General features: G+C 35.5%; 2 protein-coding genes across 8 annotated transcripts in view; one reads left to right on the top strand and one right to left on the bottom strand.

Moving 5' to 3' along the window:
• LOC111026800 (uncharacterized protein CG43867) overlaps nucleotides 1-24,580 on the bottom strand; it is an 89,416-nt gene that overhangs the window by 6,072 nt on the left and 58,764 nt on the right. For 4 of the 7 annotated variants that reach the window (XM_022304949.1, XM_022304945.1, XM_022304946.1 and 1 more), the window contains 6 exons: nucleotides 17,569-17,631; nucleotides 3,409-3,516; nucleotides 3,069-3,337; nucleotides 2,511-2,731; nucleotides 953-1,263; nucleotides 73-310 (listed from right to left, as the gene is read on the bottom strand). In XM_022304949.1, the coding sequence (XP_022160641.1) occupies nucleotides 73-310; nucleotides 953-1,263; nucleotides 2,511-2,731; nucleotides 3,069-3,337; nucleotides 3,409-3,516; nucleotides 17,569-17,631 (1,210 nt within the window). Of the gene's footprint in view, nucleotides 1-72; nucleotides 311-952; nucleotides 1,264-2,510; nucleotides 2,732-3,068; nucleotides 3,338-3,408; nucleotides 3,517-3,670; nucleotides 3,801-5,581; nucleotides 5,855-17,568; nucleotides 17,632-24,580 lie in introns of those variants that run through there. The other 3 variants (XM_022304944.1, XM_022304943.1, XM_022304948.1) reach the window with 3 other exon arrangements.
• On the top strand, nucleotides 22,293-23,550 carry LOC111026802 (polyprenol reductase-like). Its single transcript, XM_022304950.1, has one exon. It carries the CDS (start codon nucleotides 22,331-22,333, stop codon nucleotides 23,420-23,422), a length of 1,092 nt encoding a protein of 363 aa, XP_022160642.1. The 5' UTR covers nucleotides 22,293-22,330; the 3' UTR covers nucleotides 23,423-23,550.

Below are 24,580 nucleotides of genomic sequence, written 5' to 3'. Positions count from 1 at the left end.
ATAAGTCGTAAGAAAATCCCCCCCCCTCCCCGAAATTATATCTAGGTATTAAACACGGAATCAAACTCGTACTTTTCGACGGCGACCCGGAAGAGTTGTGTTTGACCGGCGAGAACGTCGACGCGGTCTTGTGACTCTTGCTGGGACTGGAACTGGACAGCGAGGTGTCAGTGTTGTCGGTGCTACTGCTGTTCGTGATCCTGGTGGCCACGCTGTGCGTGTTCGCTGTGTTGGTGTGCTCCCCTTCGCCGTCACTCGAGTCATCCGACGAGTCACCGGTGAACGGGCTGGACCTGATCTGACTGGCTCTCTGCACATACATAAATGCATACATACATACATACAGAATAAGACACAAAAATCATGAAATAAACTTATCGACCAATTGCCAACAAAATTAACATATTCGTAAATAAATAAATATACGAACAGTACATGTGAGCTATCATATCCCCCCATTAAAAAAAAACAAAACAAAACAAAATATCAATAAGTCTGGATGAACAATAATTTCAAGTTGTTGGAAAAGTTGTGAAATCATTAAAAATTATCTATCTTTCACACTCATCAGACCCGCAGACCTCGTTGAACGATTGCCGAGGTCGTCGGAAATGAGAAACGAAAGGCATTCTTGAACACTTATCGTAGGTTAATGCTTCGCACTTATCTTTTTCAATTACTCAGAAGGCATAAGGACACACAAAGACAATTTAACGTTCGATAAAACTTTTGAAAACATCGCAAGTTGCATTTTACCATCAACCAGTCATTATAGTTTATATATTTTAGCGACCTATATTTACTTTAAATGTATAGTGTACGGCGTTTGTACGTAAAGATATGAAGATAATATAAACAATGAAACATTTGATACAAGATATTTCCCATATTTTTTCTTTTATGTGAGGCATACGGTAACACACAAGTACTCGCCATCCGAATTTATACTCACGCCTTTCACAGTGGCGTACACCGGAACGCTTATATCGCAATACCCTTGCGACGTCACCACTCGGGTCGGATGCACAACGGCGGCGGTGGCGGAAGAGGTAGCGGCGACAGCGGTCAAGGTCGGCTCCGTGGGCGCCGCCGAAAGGCCTTCGTTGGCCACTTGGTAGATCCGAGATTCCCAGGACGGGAACCTGTGCAAAGGCGGCGTCGGCGGCTTGTTGCACGTCTTGTCCCACGGAAGTTTTTCGCGGCTAGGCGTGTAAATCTCCGCGTAGTCGTGAGCGATGTCCGACTCAATGCACACTGATTTCGCTGTAAACATTAACATGCCATAACCGGTGTCGCGTGTAACGATACATCAATATCAATTTCAATATCGTGCTAAAACGCGCGCATTGATCGCAGAAGTATCGAAAATGGTATAAGCCCACGCGACATCACAAATGTATCTCGACCATAAAAATAAAAATATCCCTACACCAACATACACGTATACTTAACTATACAAATCAAAACAAATTCAATAACAAACGTTATGAGATGTTCATTTGGGGCCCACACACATCCCATCACGATGTACACTGGCCGTTAACTGGTGACCCCTGCGTGGTTTGAATGAAAATGTTACGATTTGCTGCTCCAATCATGATGTTGGTTAACCCAAGAAGCAGTAACAAAATATGAAAAAGCTCTATTCATCAAAAATCTTTTAGTCTAAATTTGAACACATTCGGAACCTCAGTCCCGCCGCTATAGAAAATTACTCGGAAAACAAGACCTGATGTGTGGTGTAACTAAATGAATAAAAAAGAAAAATATCTACAGAGAAATTTTCGCAATAATTTGCAATATGCCCACACCTACAACACCGTTTTCCAGCGCGCCGAGAGTTTGACGTTGTAGGGTTTTGGTGTTTGTGTTGTGATCATGTTTCTATATGGTCAGATAGAGCAGGTGAACGTCGTAATCTTTTATGTTTCTCAAAATATGCGTATTTACATAATAATGGCAGTTGGGCGCAGTTGGTTGCATTTAAACTGTTTTTGGTAGGCTGTCGCCTAAAATAAACAATACACGCATAAACACGAAAGACGTTTTTAAAGACCCATTTACGAAAATAAATTATTAATTACAAGTTAATTGATATGAACAATTAGTTTAAAAATAATAATGAAAAGAAAATTAAGTTTTAAGTTAAGTAGTTAATAACTAAGTATATTAATATATTTTTCATATAAATAATGATATTTTAGCGACTAAAAGTCATAATTATACATGAGTACCATAAAATCAAATTTTCAATTTTAAGCTTCAAGTTAATTATATTATGGTAATTATTTACCAATTAAAGCGCAATAGGATTTAATACTACACCCATAGGTAACAAAATGTTCACACTTTTCTTCCTCTTTTAAGGCACAACAAAAAGAACAAATCAGCTTCGCGCTTTTAGGTACGCCGTCCTCTATAATATAATATAGGTAGGTACCACCGATAGTGAAAAATATGAAACGTGCAAACGCAAAATATTTATACCAAACCGTATTTTATGAACTTACGTCTAATCGCGGAGTTGAGGTTGAGCGAATCAGCGGCGGTGGTCAGATCGTTTACCAACTGTTCGTGGACAGGCATGTCCGGACCGTCGGCGGACTCGGTGGTCGGCACTTGGACGCAAGCGGACATGTGCCGGCGGTGCGTTCGCTGCGACCGTTCGGGCGTCCGGTTCTTGTGGTGCCGGTCCACCTGGGCGTAAACCGGTTCGTTGTCGGACAGGGCGCTAAATATGCGGAAGACAGACAGTATTATTATTTTATAAGCAGCAGTCTTATAGCACAGGGAACATCAATTAATATTTTTAAAGGGCTTCTATAAGAATTCGAGAAATTGAAGACCATCAAAATTGAATAAACATGATTACTCGAGGAAAGTAAGGACTAAATTGAAAAAGAAAATGAAAATGAATGAAAACCTCATTAATTAATAAAAATAAATTTCTTGTCTATTCTTATCAAAGGGCCGGATAATGTTTATCCACCGGCAGCCATTTGGTGGCCCCATGATATAGCATACTACATTATGTTGTTATTAATTAGAAGCAAACGTTTTTCACTCACTGTGTAGAGCCAGTACTGTTGGCCCTGTGCAAGGACGACGTACTAGTGCGCGGCGACGACGTGCCGGCGCAAGCACTCACGGCCATTTTGTCAGCGCTCAGTTGAGCCATGTGCCTCCTAAGCAACTCCAGCTGCTGATTGCACTTGTGGTTCTGCTCTCTAAGGTGCTGGTTCTGAGCCTCCAGGTCTCTCAATTTGTTGGTCACCCACTCTTTGATGCGTGCCGCTTTGGCTTCGACCATTTTGGCATCCTGGAGCCTCAGCTGACGCTATATAAGCACATGTCAATCATATGTTATTAATCATGTCAATATTATTGATTTTTGGTAACAAGTCATACCTGTTCCTCAACCTGGGTCGCCAGCTTGCTAATGGCTTGTTCCTTTTCCACCTGATCGGGTTGATGAGTAGTCCATTCGGCTTGTAGCCGTTCCTCCATAACACGCACCTGCAAGTAGAAAAACGCAAATAATTACGTATGTAAACAAAAATGGAATAAAACAAAAATGTATCTCGAAATCCACAAACTCCCGCCTCAACGAAACTCTGATAACACCATGTGGTGCGTATAGTATATGTATGTGAGTATTAATATAAGGTACCTGCACCAGTAGTAGAGTTCATTGGCTGCAACGGCGATTATGACTGCTTATCATAAACATACACTGTGAGAGGTCAGACCGAAATGACGAATATTGGGAACAATAATATGGTATTAGGTATTAAAAACGATGACGAAGCTGAGTCATGCATACGACGCGGCGGCGACACAATGCACTGTATAGACTAGTCGTCTGGTGTGCGTATATCCCTCCCCACCGCAGCCGCAGTTCCCATGCACACTTCACACACCCTAACCAGGTCAATACAAATAGGGGGTACACTGCACACACACACACACACAATGTCACAATGGATCAGGGTCATGCACCCCTCGCGTCCAGTATACACGATATATCTAGTATACATTATACGTTTATCGATTTGTCGAGTAACGAAATGATTGAGTACATATATGCGCATCGTAAATTCGGGGCATATGATTTCGTTGTTTTCAGAGAACTTTCCCAGCGATTTTATATACGTACAATAATACGCCTATTGTCGGCTATCATGAGTCTAAAATCGGCGGAGCGCAGTCAGAATCTATACGTAAACACGGGGCGGGAGGGAGAGGGAGGAGTTGGTCGGTTAATACCTTGCAGCGGTTATAATCCTTGACGACAGAAGAAATAATACAAACTACTTTATGCGTTTCATGACCAATATAAGATGGAAAGCTACAGAGACTAATACATATATATATCGCTAGATATATAGCATATAATATACGTCATGCACGTGTAATATATTCACGATGTAAACAGTATCTATACGTATAAAATAATAATATATAAAACCATGGCGTATACGCGTTTTTACTCTTTACGCCGAGGATTAGCCACGCGCACGATGACTTAGCGACTGTTTTTTTCTTTACCTTTTTTTTAATGTATTCACTGGCGTATTCGCATACAATAGACAGTAAAAACCCGATATTACATAATATTATTGATTTTACCATATACGTACACGATATACATAATATATATTACGTTCAAGAACGCTCAGGCGCCGTAATATAATCCCGGAGTAAAAAAAAAAAAAAAAAAGCACCCGACCCCGCTGCTTCGGAACGCATAAAACGCGTGTAAAATAGCCTGTAATACCTTCCTGTTGTAATAAACTACGTGTGCATCGCCGACTTGCAGTATGGATCCGTTTGCTATGAAAATATATATTATATACACCGAGGTAGGAGTTGAACGGACAAAAAAAAACCCTATAAACACCACCTATATGGACGCGTGCCAGTGCATTTTTTTTCATCGCCATCGGACCACGCGCTCGCCGTTCATAACGAACTGTTCGTCCTTTACGAGTGACGACTATACGACGTACAAATATTATGTAACTACGGAGCAGTGTTCTATACAGTGTCGTCGTCGTCGTCCGAGTGAAACGTGTTTAATTTACCTACTGCATCGCTACAATAGTACCCATAGTCTCGTATTGTTTCCGCTGCAGTAGTTTTTCGCACGATTCGTGTTTCGATATTTCGTTTAGGCAATTTTACTATATTATGCGTATGTACACATTACGGATCGTTTACACATCGTATATTCGACGGGAAAACACGTCGACCGTCGTAAAGACGCGCGTATTATTAAACGGCCGATTGTCAAAAGACACGCGTGTCGCGATTCACGCCGCCGCCGCTGCTACCGATCGATATTAGCGACACGGCCGCGCGATCAACGACCCGCGGGTATTATGGTTCACAATATTGAATACCTATATTGTCCATCAATAATAATTAATGACGATAGTGTACATCCTTGGACATCAGTGCACACGACACTATACTACTATAGTATTGCAATATACGTAGTAATGTGTGTGCGTGCAATACCTGCTGCACAAGCAGTACCCGCAGTCGTCGTGGCGGGTAAATCACAAAAAAAGTCGCCTACCTTATCCTTTCGTGCGGCGGTGGCGGCGGAGGCGGCGATGACGTATGGCTGATGTCGGTAATCGGACGACGTCAGAGCGGGACGAGACGAGCGACAGCGGCCGGCGATCGGACATGGGACGAAAATCGAGCGCTGCCGTCGGGGGCGGCGACGCGACAAGCGACGGTCGAAGAAGCGCGCACACACGGCGCGAAAAAATTGGTAAAACGCCGGAAAAAAATAAATAAATACTACGCGCGCGATAAGAGAGACCGACATGAGATATCACATGACGTGTGTATCGTAACAATATACATATAATATCGTTGTGATATTACGTTTTCGGGGGTCGGTGCGCAGGCGCGAGCACCGGAGCGGCGCATGTCGCGTGTACGAAACAAGGGTGGTGGTGGCGGCGGTTCCGTAGTACGGAACATGTGACCGGACGCGGAAAGGGGTGGCCGCCCCCCGAGTGTATACACGCCGTATACTACTACATACTACGCGGGCTGGATGCGGATGAGGTGCGCGAGAGGAATTAAAAAATCAATGCCCCCCTCGGAAACCCGCAACGTTGCTAACGGCAACACGCGCGCCGTCTGTGCCAAAACTATATACCTAATATATTATATATTATTACTATTATTGCTATTATTATTGCTATTATTACTATTATTATCATTATTGTTATTAATATTGCTGTCGTTTTTTATGGCAGGTAAATAAAAAAATATATAGAATTGCACTCATAATTTAGCGTGTACGCGTTTTTATGTGTACGCACACATGATATATATAATATATACATACAGCATGCACGTCCACACGTGTTTGCGTAGTTAGAGAAATAATACGACATGTCGACATGTATATGTAAAGACAGCTACAAACGAGTTGTGTCCGGTAATTGTTCTTTGGTTACACGAGTTGTGTTCAGTATTTATTTCCAGGATTACATCAATTATTGTGTCAGCCATCAGGTAGTTTTTTTTTCAGGTATGTATTTTTTCGTCAGAACTCTTCTTTATTTTTTTTTAAATATACCTACTTTAAGTGTGTTACTGTAAAATGTTGAAAATTTATTTTATTTACTGCTTTTAATACAAATATAAGCCAGTAAATACAGGTAGCGAATAAAATAAAATATAATTAAGTATATTACAAATATAGGTACAAAAAATTAGAAGATTAACATCAAATTATATATTTAAAAAAATGTTTTAATGTTGGTAAATGATCAGAAATTTTGTTTCAAGAGTCAAGTTTTTTTGGGAAAATCGGTTCTTTGGTGAAATTGATTTACCACTTTTTGAACCAGAAGAAATTGCAAATAAATGTGTGTATGATAATATTTTAGGTACCTTCATGTCATATGATGTTTAAAATAATCACGAATTTTTCTAAAATTTGCAATTTATTTAATGAATAACTCATGTTATGAAGTATCAGTTTTCTTCGGGATACAATTTGTGTATCCAAATTATTTTTGTCGGAACACAACTCGTTAATAGCGGTAGATACCAGAGGTTTGTGATCACACCCTCATCATCCTCTCATCCAATTTTCGTGCTCGTTTACCGGTATCGAGTTTAATCGCTACCCCCCTTTAGATAGACGTTCTGCAATAAATAATATTACGTCGTATACTGAACTGTTTAAGACCGTCCCCTCGTTGTAATGCCGCGGATTAAAATTTATAATCTGTATACAAAATACATAATGCCATCGCGTAAGACATACAATTATAGGCAGTCCGAGGATCAAAGGACCTATGTAATATAGAATTATATTTACCTCCTAAATACGGGCGTATAGTCTATACAACGCTATACGACGTGGACATCAAGTTTTTGAGTAGGTATAGAAATCAGAATGAACACGACGACTTCTCGGTTATACGGAAAATCAGAATGGTATTTTTATTATATTTTCGTGATACTATCAGACACTGTATTTATATACGTATTTAAGGATAAGAAATAACATATTTTCCAACTCGGTGCGTACACATATCATCAGAAGTCGCAAATTTCGACCCCTGCAGCGAAGATCAACGGGGTGCAAGTTCAGTGGAATAATACTATAGCTTACCACACGCCGCGAAACAGTGCTTCCCCCCCCCTCCCCCAAACAATCAAAAGTCGATAGACCGCCATAAATATTAAGAGACCACAAATCATTTTCTCACCTAAACCGATTTCCATAGATATTTATGCAGAACAGCCCGCACGCAATGCGCGACCAGGAGTCTACGAGTTTCTCACAATCGGGGTGAAACCACTGTGGTTCACGTGTAGAGGCCGCTGCAGTGTTTGTTCCAAGTCGGTCGTCGAATATTCGTGGTATACACGACATATTATAATAATATATTATGTACACGCAAGATCTTCTACACTGATGACATAATATAATATACGTCGTCGGGGTCGTAACATGTCGGTAGCGGTCGTGATATTGTTGTGGAAGGCTTTTACGGTGGCTGAAAGAGGGGGCGATGGAGGTAGAATACATTTATAGAGATAACAACAAATCGCAACTGTATGATGTATAATGACGGCGGGTTTTTTTTTTAACTCGTCAACTCGTTTTTACGACGGAAAAATCTCGGGAGTCATCGCACTAACTGATAACGGCGAGATGATGACCGATGTATTATTATTATATAGGTAACCATATAGATAGTACATTTGTGTAAAATACACATAATACACACGGCTATACGTTATTCGTTTTTCGTCGGTTGACAGCCGCCGTCGTCAAAACTGCGCGAATCGATAAATGGATGAACAAAATGTAAATGCGATTTTATTGCATAAAAAAAAACCCAACAAACCCCTTCTCATCCCAACCGCCGCCGAGGCGTAAGTATACACATATATTATATGAATATTTATGGATTTCACACAATAAAGCGCAAAGACTTTTTTTTAATACTTTAAAGGTAGTTGCGGACATAACAGTGTCTACATGTGTATTTTTTTTTTGTATTTCAACAAACAAATAGGATTTGATGCACCGCATCCCATTTCAGAAAATCAAAACGTTATGTGAAAAGAACACCACATACATATCCGACACTAATTGCCAATTATTTCGTAATAAACTTATAAACGCGGTCACGCATTGGCATTCGTATGAGAAACGTTTTTAGGGTGGCTAGGGGCGGGGTGAAGGTTATTTTCCCTTGCAGTACTGTTTTATATAGATATATAATAATTGCGTTTATCGTTATTGGATTATAAATGTTAATAGACATTATATATTAGTGGGTACGTATAACAATTATTTAACCATTGTTTTGATCCAAGATTATTTCCTAATCTTTAAAATAATATTATTTCTATGGTTTATAAGTTAAGTAATGGTTATAGAAATTTGGTGGATAGTAACAGTTAATTTTCTATTGAAAATAAAATTTGTAATTATTATATTTTCGATACAAAGTGACATTTATTATAAAGAGGCTCGACAAATATTTAAAATTAAGCGTTATGGGGTACGAAAATGCATAATATTAGTAGTCATAACGAAAATAACTATACCGTAAAGAAATACAATACGTCCTTGTCCACGACTATTTTTACAAGGAACATATAATGGTGAATAAGCCTCCTTGTAATCCTCGGGAAACGGATTATTTCAAGAATGACCGAAACACCGTGGTCCGAAAAACATTTAATTGTCATGGACTACCATATGGACACGTCCTGATAGAATTTCATCGTACTGCACACCAATATGATATGAAAACGGCACTCGCGGTTTATGTCGCGAAAGCTTTGCTTGATCACTGGCTGACCGATGACGGTAAATAGCGGGTTCATCTGATTGCGCGGGTACATATATAAAATATATTTATGTTACACCATTTATAATGTGGACGGCCACGGTCACCGAATTTTTACCACGATCGATGTTGATCATACTGTGTGGTAGGTACTCACGAACGGATAACCACGATATACCTAGGTATTTATATTATATACATATCCGGATGGTAAGTCTTAACTCGGAAAAAATTTGCCTACCGACGGTTTTCTCCACGTCTGCAGACATCAAATCGTTTTCCCGTGGCGGCCGTATGCGAGTGCTTAAAGTGCCCTTCAAAGCGATGACATTTCGGTGAAACAAGTTTGGGCATCATCACATCCGTTTCGTCGAAACGCGAAGTAAGTTTCCTGAAGATTACGAAGCACGTACAGGTAGTACATTCGTCAAGGTAAGGCATAAAGCTATAGGTACCTAGCTAATACCGACACCAGTCACCAAAATGTATATATTGTTCACTAGTTTCTCATCGTAAATGTATGATACCTCATTGTAATTTATTGGAGTTGCATGTTATAATGCAGTGCGAGTGTAGGTACATAAAGTTTGGTAAAATCCAAATAAAACCCCGATTAAATATAGTCATATGGTCACAAAATCTCCGAATAGGTACGTATCTGTCATTTATAGACCACTAACGACATTGGATATGTAAAACACATATTTATGCCATACATAGACTACAATGATTTATATAAAATATAACGTACATTTATACAAACCATTGCGAAATTATTGTCACATAATATATTGATTATAGAATGTAAAGCACACAGGTGTTTGTTAATATATAATATCATCTGCTAACTAGTTATAATACATTCATACATAATTTCCTTCACCGTTCGGCTAACAATATAAATTGTAAAATACTCGATATAATGCAAATTCGTCAACACAAAATGTACACAATATATTGATGATACTTGAAATGTCATACTATAGTATGTATGCGACTGTGAATGCAAATTTCGATTGAAATTGCAGTGACATTTTAAATTAACAATTTATACGCAACCAATAAGAGCAATAACTTATGCAGTAAATTTCTATTGCATAATAATATACACACGACCTATATAATACCTACCTATAGTCATAACTGCATATATACATAGTTAGGAATCTATGAAATAATTTTAAAAGCTAACAGGCCCGTGTATGTATTTATGAATATGGTTTAATAATTATTTATTTTATATTTTATATCCAAAATAATATGATGGGTAATTCAGAGTTTAGAATACTCTTATCTGTTTCAATCACTTCTGAGGGAGCTAGTTTGTTTGTTTTAACTGTATAACATTCCGGATAATAAACTGGAAAACAATGATAATAGATAGTCATTGCATTTGAATAGCGGTAACAAACGAATTATAAAGTTTTTTTACAACTTTAAATGTTAACAAAATAGGTTTGAGCTGAGAAATTAAAAAATATATATTATGGAATCTTGCAAAATTACATTTTTTTTAAACCATAAAATCAATGAAAACCATATTCGTTTTTTTTATCGTCATCCAAATTGTTAATAAATATTCATAAATCAAAATTGTAAAGTTCAGAGGATCTAAAATATAAAACTGCAGATAACCATATAAGCCAGCTTAAAAAAAATTGTATTTGTATAATGAGACGGACTTAGCTATAATAAGTTTGTTTTAACATTTGCATTTCTCTACATAGAATCATCTATATACATAGAGGAAAAACAGACTCAGATTTAGAAAGGGGTTATATTCGGGTCAACAGTCTGTAATCGAAAGAACTTAAATTTAATACCCTTCGTTATTTTCAGCTAATTTACAATTCCCTCTATACATTTACAACCCCACTCGGTTTTCAGTGTATAATTTAACATACCTTTCACAACTATAATAAAAGCTTTAACCAATTTAATTAACAATTAAATCTTTAGAGAGTGAATTTCAGTTTGTATGCTAGCTAGTGAAACGAAAATTCAAATGAAAATTAAAAATGTAATTTATTTATTTTACTTGGTACAAATAATACATTTTTATTTCTATTTGAGCAGTTTTGTTCAGAAACATTCCATTTAGTTTCAATAGAGAAGCTTAAAGGTATTGTACAAAGCACTAAAAAAGTAACATTTTAAAAAATCTAAAAGAAATAAAACTTCATATCTACTTAAACTTACTGTAAACAAGGAGGAACCACGACAATATGACACCACAGTGTTTCTTCAGTTGTATAAAAAAACTAATTCCACCCTTATTTGGTTTTGGGTTTCAGTAAAATAGGAACAGTATGGAACGTAGATATTTTGTGTTTTATGTGAAATAAAATATTATCTAACAATGGAAGAAAGAGACAATGTCTATTACAACATAAAACATAAAACTGAATTTTAAAAATATATGTATTTAATTCATAATAAATAAGAATAATAAAAATTAGTTTCCATATTTAAGTATTACGAGTATTATTATTACTACCATGAAAAAAATATTTACATACCTATTTATACATTAGAATCGAATAAATCAATGTGAAAAATCGAATTAGATGGAAGTACTGAAATCATTCCACGCGAAATAGCGAGAAAAACAATCAGAGGATACAATTCGTGCAAGTATACCTGTCACTTATACGATAATTATATGCCTATGTATTTAATACATAACACCCACGTAATCGTAGATTAAGGGTGTTGTATTGCCAACTATAAATTAATCTATATACGATATATTTTAATATATTGCATATTATACATAGGTAATCATACGAAATTTAAATAATCTATTTACAAAATATGTATTTTTATGCATAATTCACAATATAATAATGCACTATATATGATTTTTAATGTGTATATACCCATTCCGAATGCATGTATATTTCGTTAGCAATGCCTAATCACTGACAGTGATGAACACATACTGGTGAGACTAGGCTAGCACTTTCTACTACCTTTTAATAAGGCAGGTAAAAATAATGTAATCATTAACAAGTAATATCGGTATATCTATATTGATATATCATACCCAGATTATCACTATTTAATGATCTACGATTAGGTACGTAATTTGACGAGGTACAGCAGACACTATTTATTTCTTACTTTCTCTAGGTATTTTAAAATTAGTTATGTGCTTATTGAAATTTGTATTACTTGATTATAAATGTAAAAAAAAAAAATATTAAATTATATCGAAATGCAAGTCCGTAAGTGAATGTTGTATGGGAACATATGAGATACATAATATAGAGATAGTACACTACAGATAGTATTCTACAGATATTGGGTATTGACTACTCGTATTGCTTTTTCCACCTTGGTGTCTATCAGTGTTCCATTATTATAATAAAAATAATCATCATAACAATTTCATTAGACAAAATGATTATTTTTTTTAATATAGAGTTTTATCTATACCTATATGTAAAATAAATACAATTTCGAAATTTTTTTATGACATAGCTGTTTTTACAACCTGATATTAGTATTTAAATTGTTTGAGTTACGTCATTCTTCGAAATCTTTGGTTTAGAAAATTCCAAAAATTATCTTAAAGTGAAAAGTCATTATTGGTTAAGACTACCAATCAAAAATTAATCAAAACATTTTACGGAAGGGTGCAACGTATGAGTTTGTACTAGAAACAATAATTTTTAATAACGATTAAAGTGTTCATGCGATCACTTTTGTTCAGTATCCGCAAATCTATCGACGTCTTTGAAGTGAGTTAGTTCCACAGCAAATACTAGGGCAAACATCGCTACACGGTGAATATAATTAGCTATATAATATGTATCTGTCTATTTGTATAATGCAGGTATACATTATACAAAGAGTGAGTCGAGGATCACATATTTAATATATTATGAGCTAATCCATCTAATACTAAGAAAATAGGAAAACACACTGCGGCATTCTCACTTTGTATGTGTAAGACGGAAGTCGTTTTAATCAGGGATGTCCCAATTTAACAAGTAATGGGTAACTACGAAACACCATTATTACAAACTATCAAAAAAATTTAAGAAACAGTGAAACAAAGCGTATACCTAGCTATTAAGTAATATTGTGTTATGAAGTTTAATAAATGTTATTGAATTTAACCATAGCAACAATTTAAATTGATCAAGCTGCAAGCATAATAATTATTTAAGCACATAACTTGAATTTTAAAATTGTACATATAAAATAAACATTAGAATAATGTATATGTATACAGATTTTTGTAACTCCTCGTTCGCGCAATAATTATAATGAATACACGACGGGCAGGAAATGAATTATTTATACGACCAATTATAGAAACATATGAAGATAAAATGGTATTTCAAAATCCGATTAGATACTATATGGTGGTATAGAATCTGCTAGTATTGCGTTCAGACAGTCTTATAATGAGCCAATCAATGAAATGTCATCAAACTGTAATTACAGCATAATACGGCCAGACTGGGTTTATGGCCCGAGGGGATAGAGGGTATGGGGCAGGGTTTTATACATAGAATTATACACGGGATGGAGCTTATATTTAAATAAAATACAAAAACGGTAGCATGCAATATATAAACATAAATATACAAAGGCGTTATATTATTACAACTATGGACGAGAGAAGCGAAATAGAATATGAGAACAAATTGTTTGGTAAAAGTTTCTTTTTTTTTTTAAAGCATTCAAATGTCCTTTTCCCCTACTAAGTATTGTTTACTTATTGTTCGCATATTTCATATTCACGGCTAACAAGCACGATATATTTTTTATACAATCCCGCTATGAATGGAATTTAAAAATGCGTACAGTAAGTACCTAAGCTATATAATTATAATTTTGTATAATATCTGCGAACTATAAATAAAGAAGATGAATATTATAGTGTAGGTAGTAAAAGTATAAAACTGATAAATATCCCGTACAAAGAGAAATATATAAAATAATATATTCAGACATTTTTGTCTCCCGTCGATATAATTTCCAACGAACACCTAAGGTAAATAAAAATGTCTTAACCGTCAACACAATGAGAAACCGTATAATATTATAATCGCCGTATGACCTAGATCGGGAATATTATATATTTTTTTTAATAATGTAGGTATCTAATATTATAGTTGGTAGGTATGCTGTGAGTGGCACGTGACAAGCATCTCACACTTTTACGGTATCCTAGCAATTATAATGACGACATCATATTGTTATGTTAAACTGTCAAAAGTATAAGATATTGCGATGATATTGATTGCAGCAGGTATAAGCTGAAAATTACCAATTAAGGGCAGCTGTGTGAAGACACAGTACTGACATAGTTGTGAGTTTTCACCTAACTTTGTTCTACCAGCAACAGTCTACGAAAAAATGATACTATACAATATGTTATCGTACAAGAGTAACGACACACAAAAAAAACATTATTAGCTGATTTAGATAAATATATTGGACTAAATATTTACGTATGCCATCATGTAAAAATTATTATTGTTTTTCACCCATACGTATGTATACAGGGTGGTCCATCAAGTGTCTGCGCTGTCACGCTATTTAAAAAGTTTGAACCCTTTAAAAAGGTTTTTTGGAGATCTACTTTGAATTTTTGAAGCATACAGTCGAATTTTGATTGAAATGTTAACTATGTATGTACTCATATTATAAGTTACAAAATAGAGTAATAGTTACTAAATTTAATTTTCATTGAAATTCAAATGAATTGTAATTGTTTTATTTACCCAATAATTTCATTAAATTGTAATCGAATATAATTTGTTTTTATACATTTTAACAAACTATAAACATGATATATTATGTGAGTCTAATTATTATATTGTGCCTTATACTTTAACATGTAACAAAGTAGTTTGATTAAAAAACTGAGAAATAGAAATAGGTATAAATCTAGACATATGACATTTTAAGTCATGGTATTTTCTCTAGTACTACCTATATAGAATTAAGTATTGTTGTATTTAAAAAGAATGCATATTTAAACGTCCGTTATGTGGTTTTACATCGACTATAACTTCATAAAGATTTTATAACAATAACTATTGATTGTGTAATTAATTTGATTGCAATTTATTAGTCATTACTAATTGATTAAAAACAACTAAGTTTATGATTAATAAATGATAAACTATTGGAAATTGAACAATATTAAACATTCATATAAAATGTATGATATAATATGCACTATTGATATAACATTTTAAATTTTAAATAAGTACACTGCTGTGTACCTAACTTAATAAATAGTATATTATGAGTAAGGGTTACATGCCCGTTCATTCTGCGACTCGTATACAATTAATAAACCATGTAGGTGTACATATATATTAAATAGTTTTTGAGTTATATAGCATAATTAAAAGCATTACAAAAATCCGGTACAGAATAAATTAGTCCTATATACATAAAAGACATTTTTTTTTAAACAATCCAGATTGTAGATCCAGATTTAAATTCTCATACGATACCCTATATATAATTTATCCAATAACGAAAAACCTCTTATTGAAAAACGATTTTATCCTATATGGTACTTAACATAAGAACCGATTATACGATACGTTGATACGTATGAAATAAACAGATTAAAACACGTATTATCTTTGGACTGAAACCGGGTCGAGATCGCTAAACGATACGTGATCGTAATAAATATCGTATACGGTATTACGGTGTCAATGGAATCGGTTCTTATATTCATGTGGATTGTGGATGTATTATATACAGCTTTGTGACGACCTAGTAACCTGAAAATGAGAGTTGAGCAGCAGATAATAATATTATGTTACAACTTTGACGTTCTATCTATATACGTATGATATAAAGTACAATGTGATATGACTATACTCGTCGCCAATCGCCCATAAACTGGAGTGCTTACGTGTGATGGAATGATGGAAAACTATAATAGTATAACTGCGGCTGTCCATCATCAATTATATAATGTCATCGTCTATTGCGGCTCACCATGTCGAAAACGATAGTTTTGTAACTAATAATATATATAATAATATCGTGAGACTATATATTATATTATATTCAGAGAGAGAAAAAGGGAGAAATAGCAGGGCTGTAGTATTGATTTTATAATAAGCTCATATTGTGACCAATCCAGATAACATTTCATTTTTCAGAGTTTTGTATAATAATAAATTGTTGAGGTCTCATTGCGTCCTATAATATCTAAATAGTAAATACAAATTACAATTACATGCATGTTATTATATTGAATTGTATTGTATTTTATTACCAAGAATAAAAACTATCAGAGAAAATTAAATTTTAAAATAGAACCAATCAAAGAAAAAAAAAATTATAATAATAATAATGTTTGTTTAGTTTTATTCGTAGGTTTTTTTCATCTTGTTTATTCTAAGTATATACTATATATATATACCTATTTGAAATTGCAGCACACAATAATAGCAATACGGACATTTTAATATCAAACTTTAGGCTATACGTTGTTATTTTACCGAGTAGAAATAATATTTGGTTTGTATATTTGACATGGGAAAACGTCGAGGAACGATAATATATATACATTTCGGAAACGTCGACCCAACTACATAACATGTAGGCACCGACGGCCCGCGCCGCCGTATATTACGGAATTAAATAAATATCATATAAGTACTCCGGGCTGTAGCTGCACGAATCGAACGTAATATAATTAATAACTACATATAGGTACATATTGGATGTTTTCGACATAAATTGTGTAACCACCGGATATAATATGTTCGGTAAAACATAATAAATCGCTGTATCGCAAACCTATTCGAGGACCATAATAATTTATTATATTTCGGTCTACTCCTCATCACTACATAATATTATAATCGTACTCGAAATACTAACCAGGAACACAAATGGCGTAAACGTAAAAGCCTACAGTTTAATGACTAATACGTACGCATAGGTCCTAATTTATATTATATCACCTATAATAAGTATGAACACGATGATGGTGTTCGGTAGTAGAAAATTCGGAAATCTAAACACCCACCACCCACGTGTTTAAATATTCAATATCCAATATAACGCGTGAACAGTTTATGCGTTTACTTTTAAATCGAATTCGTTTGATAATGCAACATATATAATAATATACAAGTTAAGTTAGGTATATAATATACATCGATAACAGAGTTAAACACTTTGTCTGTTTATTAGATTAATCAAGTTTGACTGCGCAACTCACTTTTCCTTCCGCTTCCACGGCTCTCGTTTCCGCTTCCAGCACACGTTTTTCCAACTCCGACAACTGAAAACAATAATAATACATTTTTATTTTTATTTTTATTTTTATACAAACAGCATAGATACATATCGTAGTAATTATATTATGGTTACCAAAATGTATTTTCGCGTGTACACGAAACATATTTTTAAAAATAAATGTTGTTTTTCTGGTTTTTCGAAATTATACTTTTTACCGTGGTTTATCAATTATTATTTAACGGAAGGTAATACTTAATATATTGTGAATAAGGGTTTGTATCTATTGGGTTGTAATCGGTTTTGAGTATGAGGAACATTTTTCCTTGTTATCAACAATATAATAAACAATAATACGAACGAAACAATTAATCCCATTGGCAATTTTGCGATTCCACTGGAACTGGAACGCGGTGGTGATTTACCGTGGTCTGTCACAGATCAAACAATCATTAACACGGAAAATAAATTGAAAGAAAATTACTGACTTAGAGATGACAAAGCATAAAAGCATGACTACGCAAAATGTATAAGTTTAAAGTAATATTGATAAAAAAAAAATAAAAAAAATTTTCATCATTAAAAATATAAAATATTGATTTGACGATTGAATGTAAATATTCAGTGTATAGTAGTAAAACATGAAGGTATATGTGTTGTTATGGTACAAAAGAGGAAAATTATCCAAAATGATTTATAATAATTATAATTTCCTCGAAAATGTGTATTGAATATTCAGTAGCAAAACAAAAATATAATTATATTGCGTAATGAAAGAATTGTGGAGTAATAGAGTGAATAATATACATCTATTATACATTTACATTTATAATTATATTTTAATTGGGTGGTTTGTTGATAGAAGTATAAATGTTTCTAATGACATAGTATTATATAAATTAATATTGCTGTCAAAAAGAAATATCTATTTTTAAATGACAATTGTTTATAATTGGCAGTGGACGAATAATTGTTTAAAGTAGTTTACCACAGAAAGACTTCAGAAAGTTCGGGAAAATTAAAATGTCTTTTTAATGGAATAAATAAACACTGTAATACACACAATATATCTTGAAAATAACTCGACCGAAAAACTTTCATTATAAAATAACTCCACCCGAAGAAAAACACTATACATAATACATATATATATATATTCAAAGTTTAAAAAATTATGTCTCTTCTCCTCTTAAAGATTGAAGCATGCAAATTAAACTTTTTCTCGATAAAGATCTACTTATTCAGGGTAAATAAAGTTAAAAGTCGTCTACTAAGATGAAAAAAATTATGTTAATAATATAAATACATATTTGCAGATGCAGAATAATAAAATACAAAAAGTGTAAATCTTGGGTAACTTAAATAAAAAATTGTAGTGGTAAGGCGTAATAACGTTTCGCATTTATAATGAGATTACAGATAAAAACTGCGGCGGGATAACACCGTTTAAAATTAACGTTTCGATGCGAGTTTCAAAATAAAAACATAAAAATTCTTCCAATCCAGCAACCTCGTAGTCCATATACTTATAGGTACTATTATAACACACCACTATCCGAGTTCTGCAATATTGATTATTATTTTTAACACTATAGCATACTACGAGTTCTCGGGGTTCTCATTAATAATGCGCTTAATGAACAACGTAAAGGTTTGGGTAAAAAAACTAAAAAACTAAAATCAACTATAAACATATTATATTATACGTTGTAATAAACTCAAGGCAGCCATTCGATTATATCGCGTAATAATATCATGGATTAAATATTAATTACATTTAATTTATGTACACTCAATATAATAATATATTACAGTGTCGTATCAATATTATAATATCGTATCAACTGAATCCTATGTGCTTTACTTGAAAAACTATTTACAAAATAATAAATGATGATTAAAACATTATTACAAGTGCACTTAAAAATGAAAACAAAAAAAAAAGGTTTTCGGCTAAGTGCGCTGCAAACAATATATTAAAAATACATCGACCGTCGGACGTATACTATACGATAATCTAATATTATTTTGTATCGGCTTTGAAGGGGTGTGGATTGTAGAGGGGGGGGGGGTGATTGTTGTGAGCGCGCTAAGAAGTATATTGTGTTATACTATAGCCGCGGCGCCTTTACACCACCACACAACATATACAATAAATAATAATAATAATAAATGCGTGAAGCATCGCTCCGACACGCATCGTTTAACCGGAAGATGGGGTTGGTGTATTGCATACAAATCTTGTATAGCAAAAACAATATTTTATCCTATTTGCACTTTTATTTTTAAAGTATACACCCACAGTTTCCGTCCGATTACCGCACAATATTTCAGACGCATTACTCTACCGTGTGGTAAATAACAATATCCCAATCACGTGAAATACGCGAGAAACTGTTAAAATCTCTTATATATATATTATGACGTGGTAAGTCTTTGTATTACCCAGCATATAAGTGTGTACACGTCATGAGAGTTAGGTAAGTACCTTATTATAGGTACATAAATATTACTATGTACACGCCGTACGGGTGGAGTTTCTACATAGTAGAGTTGACATTGTTGCAATCCATTTCCTCCCCTCCCCACCATGAAAAAACAATGCAGAACTCGAGACTGGCCATCGTATTGTGAATAAGCGTGTAACGGCGACCGGCAAGTAAACACGGTCCACATAATAACGTATTTGTTTTCGTTAATTTGCGTTCCTATTATTATTTTTTGTTTCCGTTTTTTATGCTTTTCCGAGACAGATGCAATACACAAAAAATAAACATCCACTCGGTTTCATTCGGCGCCGCTAATTGGACCGCCGAAAATAAAATATTACCCTTCGCGTCGTGAGCAAAAACCCATATATATACATATTATATACGTATAGGACAAAAAAAAACCGAGTGGTTCTATATAATTTAATTGCCAGCTTTTCGTCGCTACTCGGCCTTGTTTTCTATCCAGCACGCGGTGACGGAATTAAAAACGAAAATTACAACAACAAAAAAAGAATTATGCTCGCGGAGAATGGGGAATGTCTAAATGATGCTGTACGCTCCGAGTTTCCGGTACACCGGACGACGACAGCGTCCGTTTAAGAATTTTTTTTTTTTTAAATATAGTTACAAATAAACAGTAAAAAAATCACGTGCAACGAGTCACGCGCACGCTGCTCCGTGGCACACTGACGACTTGTATGCCAGGATGACGAGAAGAACATATATAAACATATAAGGTATATTATATTTTACTTAGGTTGTAAGGCGAAGAGCGTGTGTCAAAAATAAGAAATTAGTATGGGACCACCGTGAGTATACCTATGTCCTATATATATATATATATATATGGTGGCGATGTGGCAACGAACGAACTAGAGAGAGATGTACATTATATATATATATATATATATAATGTGTGTGTGTTTATAGGGATAGGATGCTCCGAGGAGAACGAAAAACACACACGAAATGATAAATTACTAGGCGATTTTGGGCTATTTGCCAGGGTTTTTCACTGCCGTCCGAGATGGACGGCGGCGGCCGCCCTACAATCACATTGTTATTTTTAGTTTATATACCTGCTGCACAGTACGACACGTGTAATATATTATTATAATGCAATAGAACATTTTTATTGTTTGAAAATCTGCCCTGTGTCGGTATCGTCATCGCGAAAACGACGGCGTGTGACACGCGACGACGATGATTTAATCGTCAGACACGTACCTACTTATATAATAATATAATATAATATAATAGGTAGGTACACGCCGAGATATTATATGATTACAATACACCGCGAGCTGAGGTGAGGAAACGGATTTCCTTAAAACAGGTCGTCGTCGTCGCTGTCGCACAACTGACTTGACGATTTGATTTTCCCTCGACTTCCGCCGCCGCTGGATCGATTGCCATGTCGTGCACTGCCGTCGCATTATAATATTATGCTTAGGTATTATGCACGCTTGTGGTGCGTATATAATTATTCCCATACTCGTCAGTCCCATCACATTCCTATATTATAATTGTTGTGTCGACGACAGGGCGTCTACGGGAACGATTCACAGGAACAATAACGCTTTTTGTTCGATGGGAACGATGGCATGTGGGAAACCAACTACCTATATTATATTATAAAATCATTTATATAAACTCAACAATAGTGTTATGGTTCGATTGAATTAATACTAAATCCACATATACAAGGTGTTTTCCCGGTTTCGCGGTATAAGCGTAAAAGAGAAAAACTGAGAAATTGGTGCATAAAATGTCTACAATCTAGATCTAACCAACCCAATAATACGTTATGTTTATTAAAATGAACATTGAAAAAAAGTTCTTGGATTACTTGGGTTCAGCAAAATTTTAAACCGGCGCCTTATTGCAAGTGTAAATATTAAAAATAATCATTTATTAAATATTATAGTTTTACGGTTTTACCTGCTACCTACGTTGTAAAATACAAAAATTGTCGTTATATCATAATAACCCATTTATCCTGCCACAAGCGTATAACCTATAGGTTATTGAAGTGAATTCAAAACTCAAATTAATTCTAGTTTAATCTACGCGTAATACATATACACATACCTAATTATATAATTAATAAGTGGTAATTACATGATTTTTTATAAATAGCAGAACAAAATAGATTCCGACACGTGTAGTTATAAGTGTACGGCGGGACCTTGGCACAAACGAAAATAGGCCCGCCGTAACAATCAACCCGACAAGGGACGGGTGGGGGTGAGAATGAGGACGAGAAAATGGCCGAGAAGGATTGTAAGTGTATTTGGTGGTCGTAGAGTAGGAGGTAGTGATAGTGGTAAAACAGAGTTTCATATAAAAGCGAAAAACCGGGTGGCCGCCCCCACGCATATATCGTCCGCGGTTTCGTGCAGTCCGTCACATCCGTGCAGTCCGTCACATCCACGCTGCCGCATGATGGACGCCGTAAACGCCATGTTCGTCGGCATGACGTTCATGTTCGTGGCCGTGCCGCTAGTGCTCAAGTCAATGGACGGGACTAGGTTGCCGGTCGCCGTGGCCCGGTTGTACGCTTACGGCAAGATCACGGGCGGCTCGAGACCGTCCGGCGTGCTGAGCGTGCCCAAGCGGTGGTACAAGCACTTTTACGCGTTCTCGTTGGCCCTGTCGGTGATGGCGGCACTGGCGCTGTCAGATGAGTATGCGGCGGGCACCCCGTGGCCATGGGCCGCAGCGTGGTGCCGACGGTGGCTGTGGGACCCGGTCCGACGTACCGATTCGTCGTACAGCTCGGCGGCCGCGTCCGCTGCCGCCGGCATGTTCGTGCTGCAGTGCGCCAGGCGAACGTACGAGACGTACTACGTGAACGTGTTCTCGGACACGGCGGTAGGGCTGTGGTACTATGCTTCCGGTTACATGCACTACACAGGCGCCATCGTCACCTTGCTGGCAGAGGCGCCCATCGCAGCGGTGGCGGGACAGCAAAAGTCCAGCGCCTGGGAGCCTGTCCGATTGGCGGGGGCCCTGCTAGTATTTGCCTGGGCGTACCGTGAACAGTGGCGAGCCAATGTGGCTCTGGCCGAGGCCCGGAAGCGTGGTGGCCAGGTGGTCACGCACGAGCACATCATGCTCACCGGCGGACTGTTCGACCTCGTGTCTAGCCCACAGATGCTCACCGAGGTGATCATGTATGGCGCCTGGTACGCTGTGCTGTGGGGTGGAACCGGATGGAAGTACGTGATCGCGTTCGTGTGGGGAAATCAGTTCGAGATAGCGCTCATCAGCCACCGGTGGTACCAGGACAAGTTCCGGGACTACCCCCGAGAAAGGAAAGCCATCATACCGTACGTGCTGTGATATCGTTGCATTGTCGTGTGCAGGGTGCGCTATTGTTCACTTATAAGAATTTCATAAAATCATGTTAACCTCGATATTTATGTAAAGTCGACGTGGATACCTGCAGTATTGCATAATATTAAAACCTTTTATTGATTTTTATGAGACTTGATTTTTTTTCATCACTTATATTATTTATGTATATAAAAATGTCACGAGTAGGTACCTAAGCTTTACGAACAATGACTATTTTGTATATATAGGTACTATATACACTTATATAAATAACATTCACAATATTCAACAATAACACGGTTTCATAATAAAAAAATAGTAGAAGCAATGGTTAGATGAATGTTAAATGTTTTAATTAATAGAAAAGGACAGGAAAGCCTCAATATATGGAAAAATGAAAAATTGGAAACATATAGATAGAGGAATTCACGGGGATATGAGAAAGAGCTGTGTTTCTGGTTGGGCTCGTAGAAACCCTGATAATATTATTATATAATAATGTAATATAGAGCATGTACCAACATGTACATCTGGGACAATCAGTTTGAGATGTAGCTTTTCAGCCACGACCGGTAAAAAGACAAGTTCTGCCAGTTCTGGGACTATCTATACACGTGATTGTAGTTTCGTAGTAGTAGGCAAATAATAATAATAATGTCACACATCGCACTCGACGACAGGTTTGCTTATTATATAAAATTATGTTTAAGTATATAAAAACATAAAATACAATGTATCCGTACCTACTATTTAATATGAATACATTTCATTGGTTTTGACGTTTTTTTAAAACTATTACCCACATTATTATGTAATATTATATAATTATACAGCGTTTATCGTCCCTCGGATGGATAGTAAATAGGTATTTTTCATTTTTTTTTTTTTAAATCTGTATGAAACAGATGACAAGGTAGGTAATTGAAGTATTATTATTATTATTATTATTATTAATGTACACAATGAAACGAACAAAAAATGCATATACCATTTACAATATAGTACCTATTATAATGCTTAGATGCATGGTGAGACGTTAAATTTATTTCACGTGAGAAAAATACTATTTTGGAATTTAATAATACATTTATTTCTTAGAAAAAAACCTATCACTTCGGGAGAACGAAGAACGAAATGAAATCGTACATATATGAAGGCGACTTT

Source organism: Myzus persicae, unplaced genomic scaffold, assembly GCF_001856785.1.
Source record: "Myzus persicae strain clone G006 unplaced genomic scaffold, MPER_G0061.0, whole genome shotgun sequence".
NCBI lineage: Eukaryota > Metazoa > Arthropoda > Insecta > Hemiptera > Aphididae > Myzus > Myzus persicae.
This window is presented reverse-complemented; position numbering and strand designations above follow the sequence as displayed.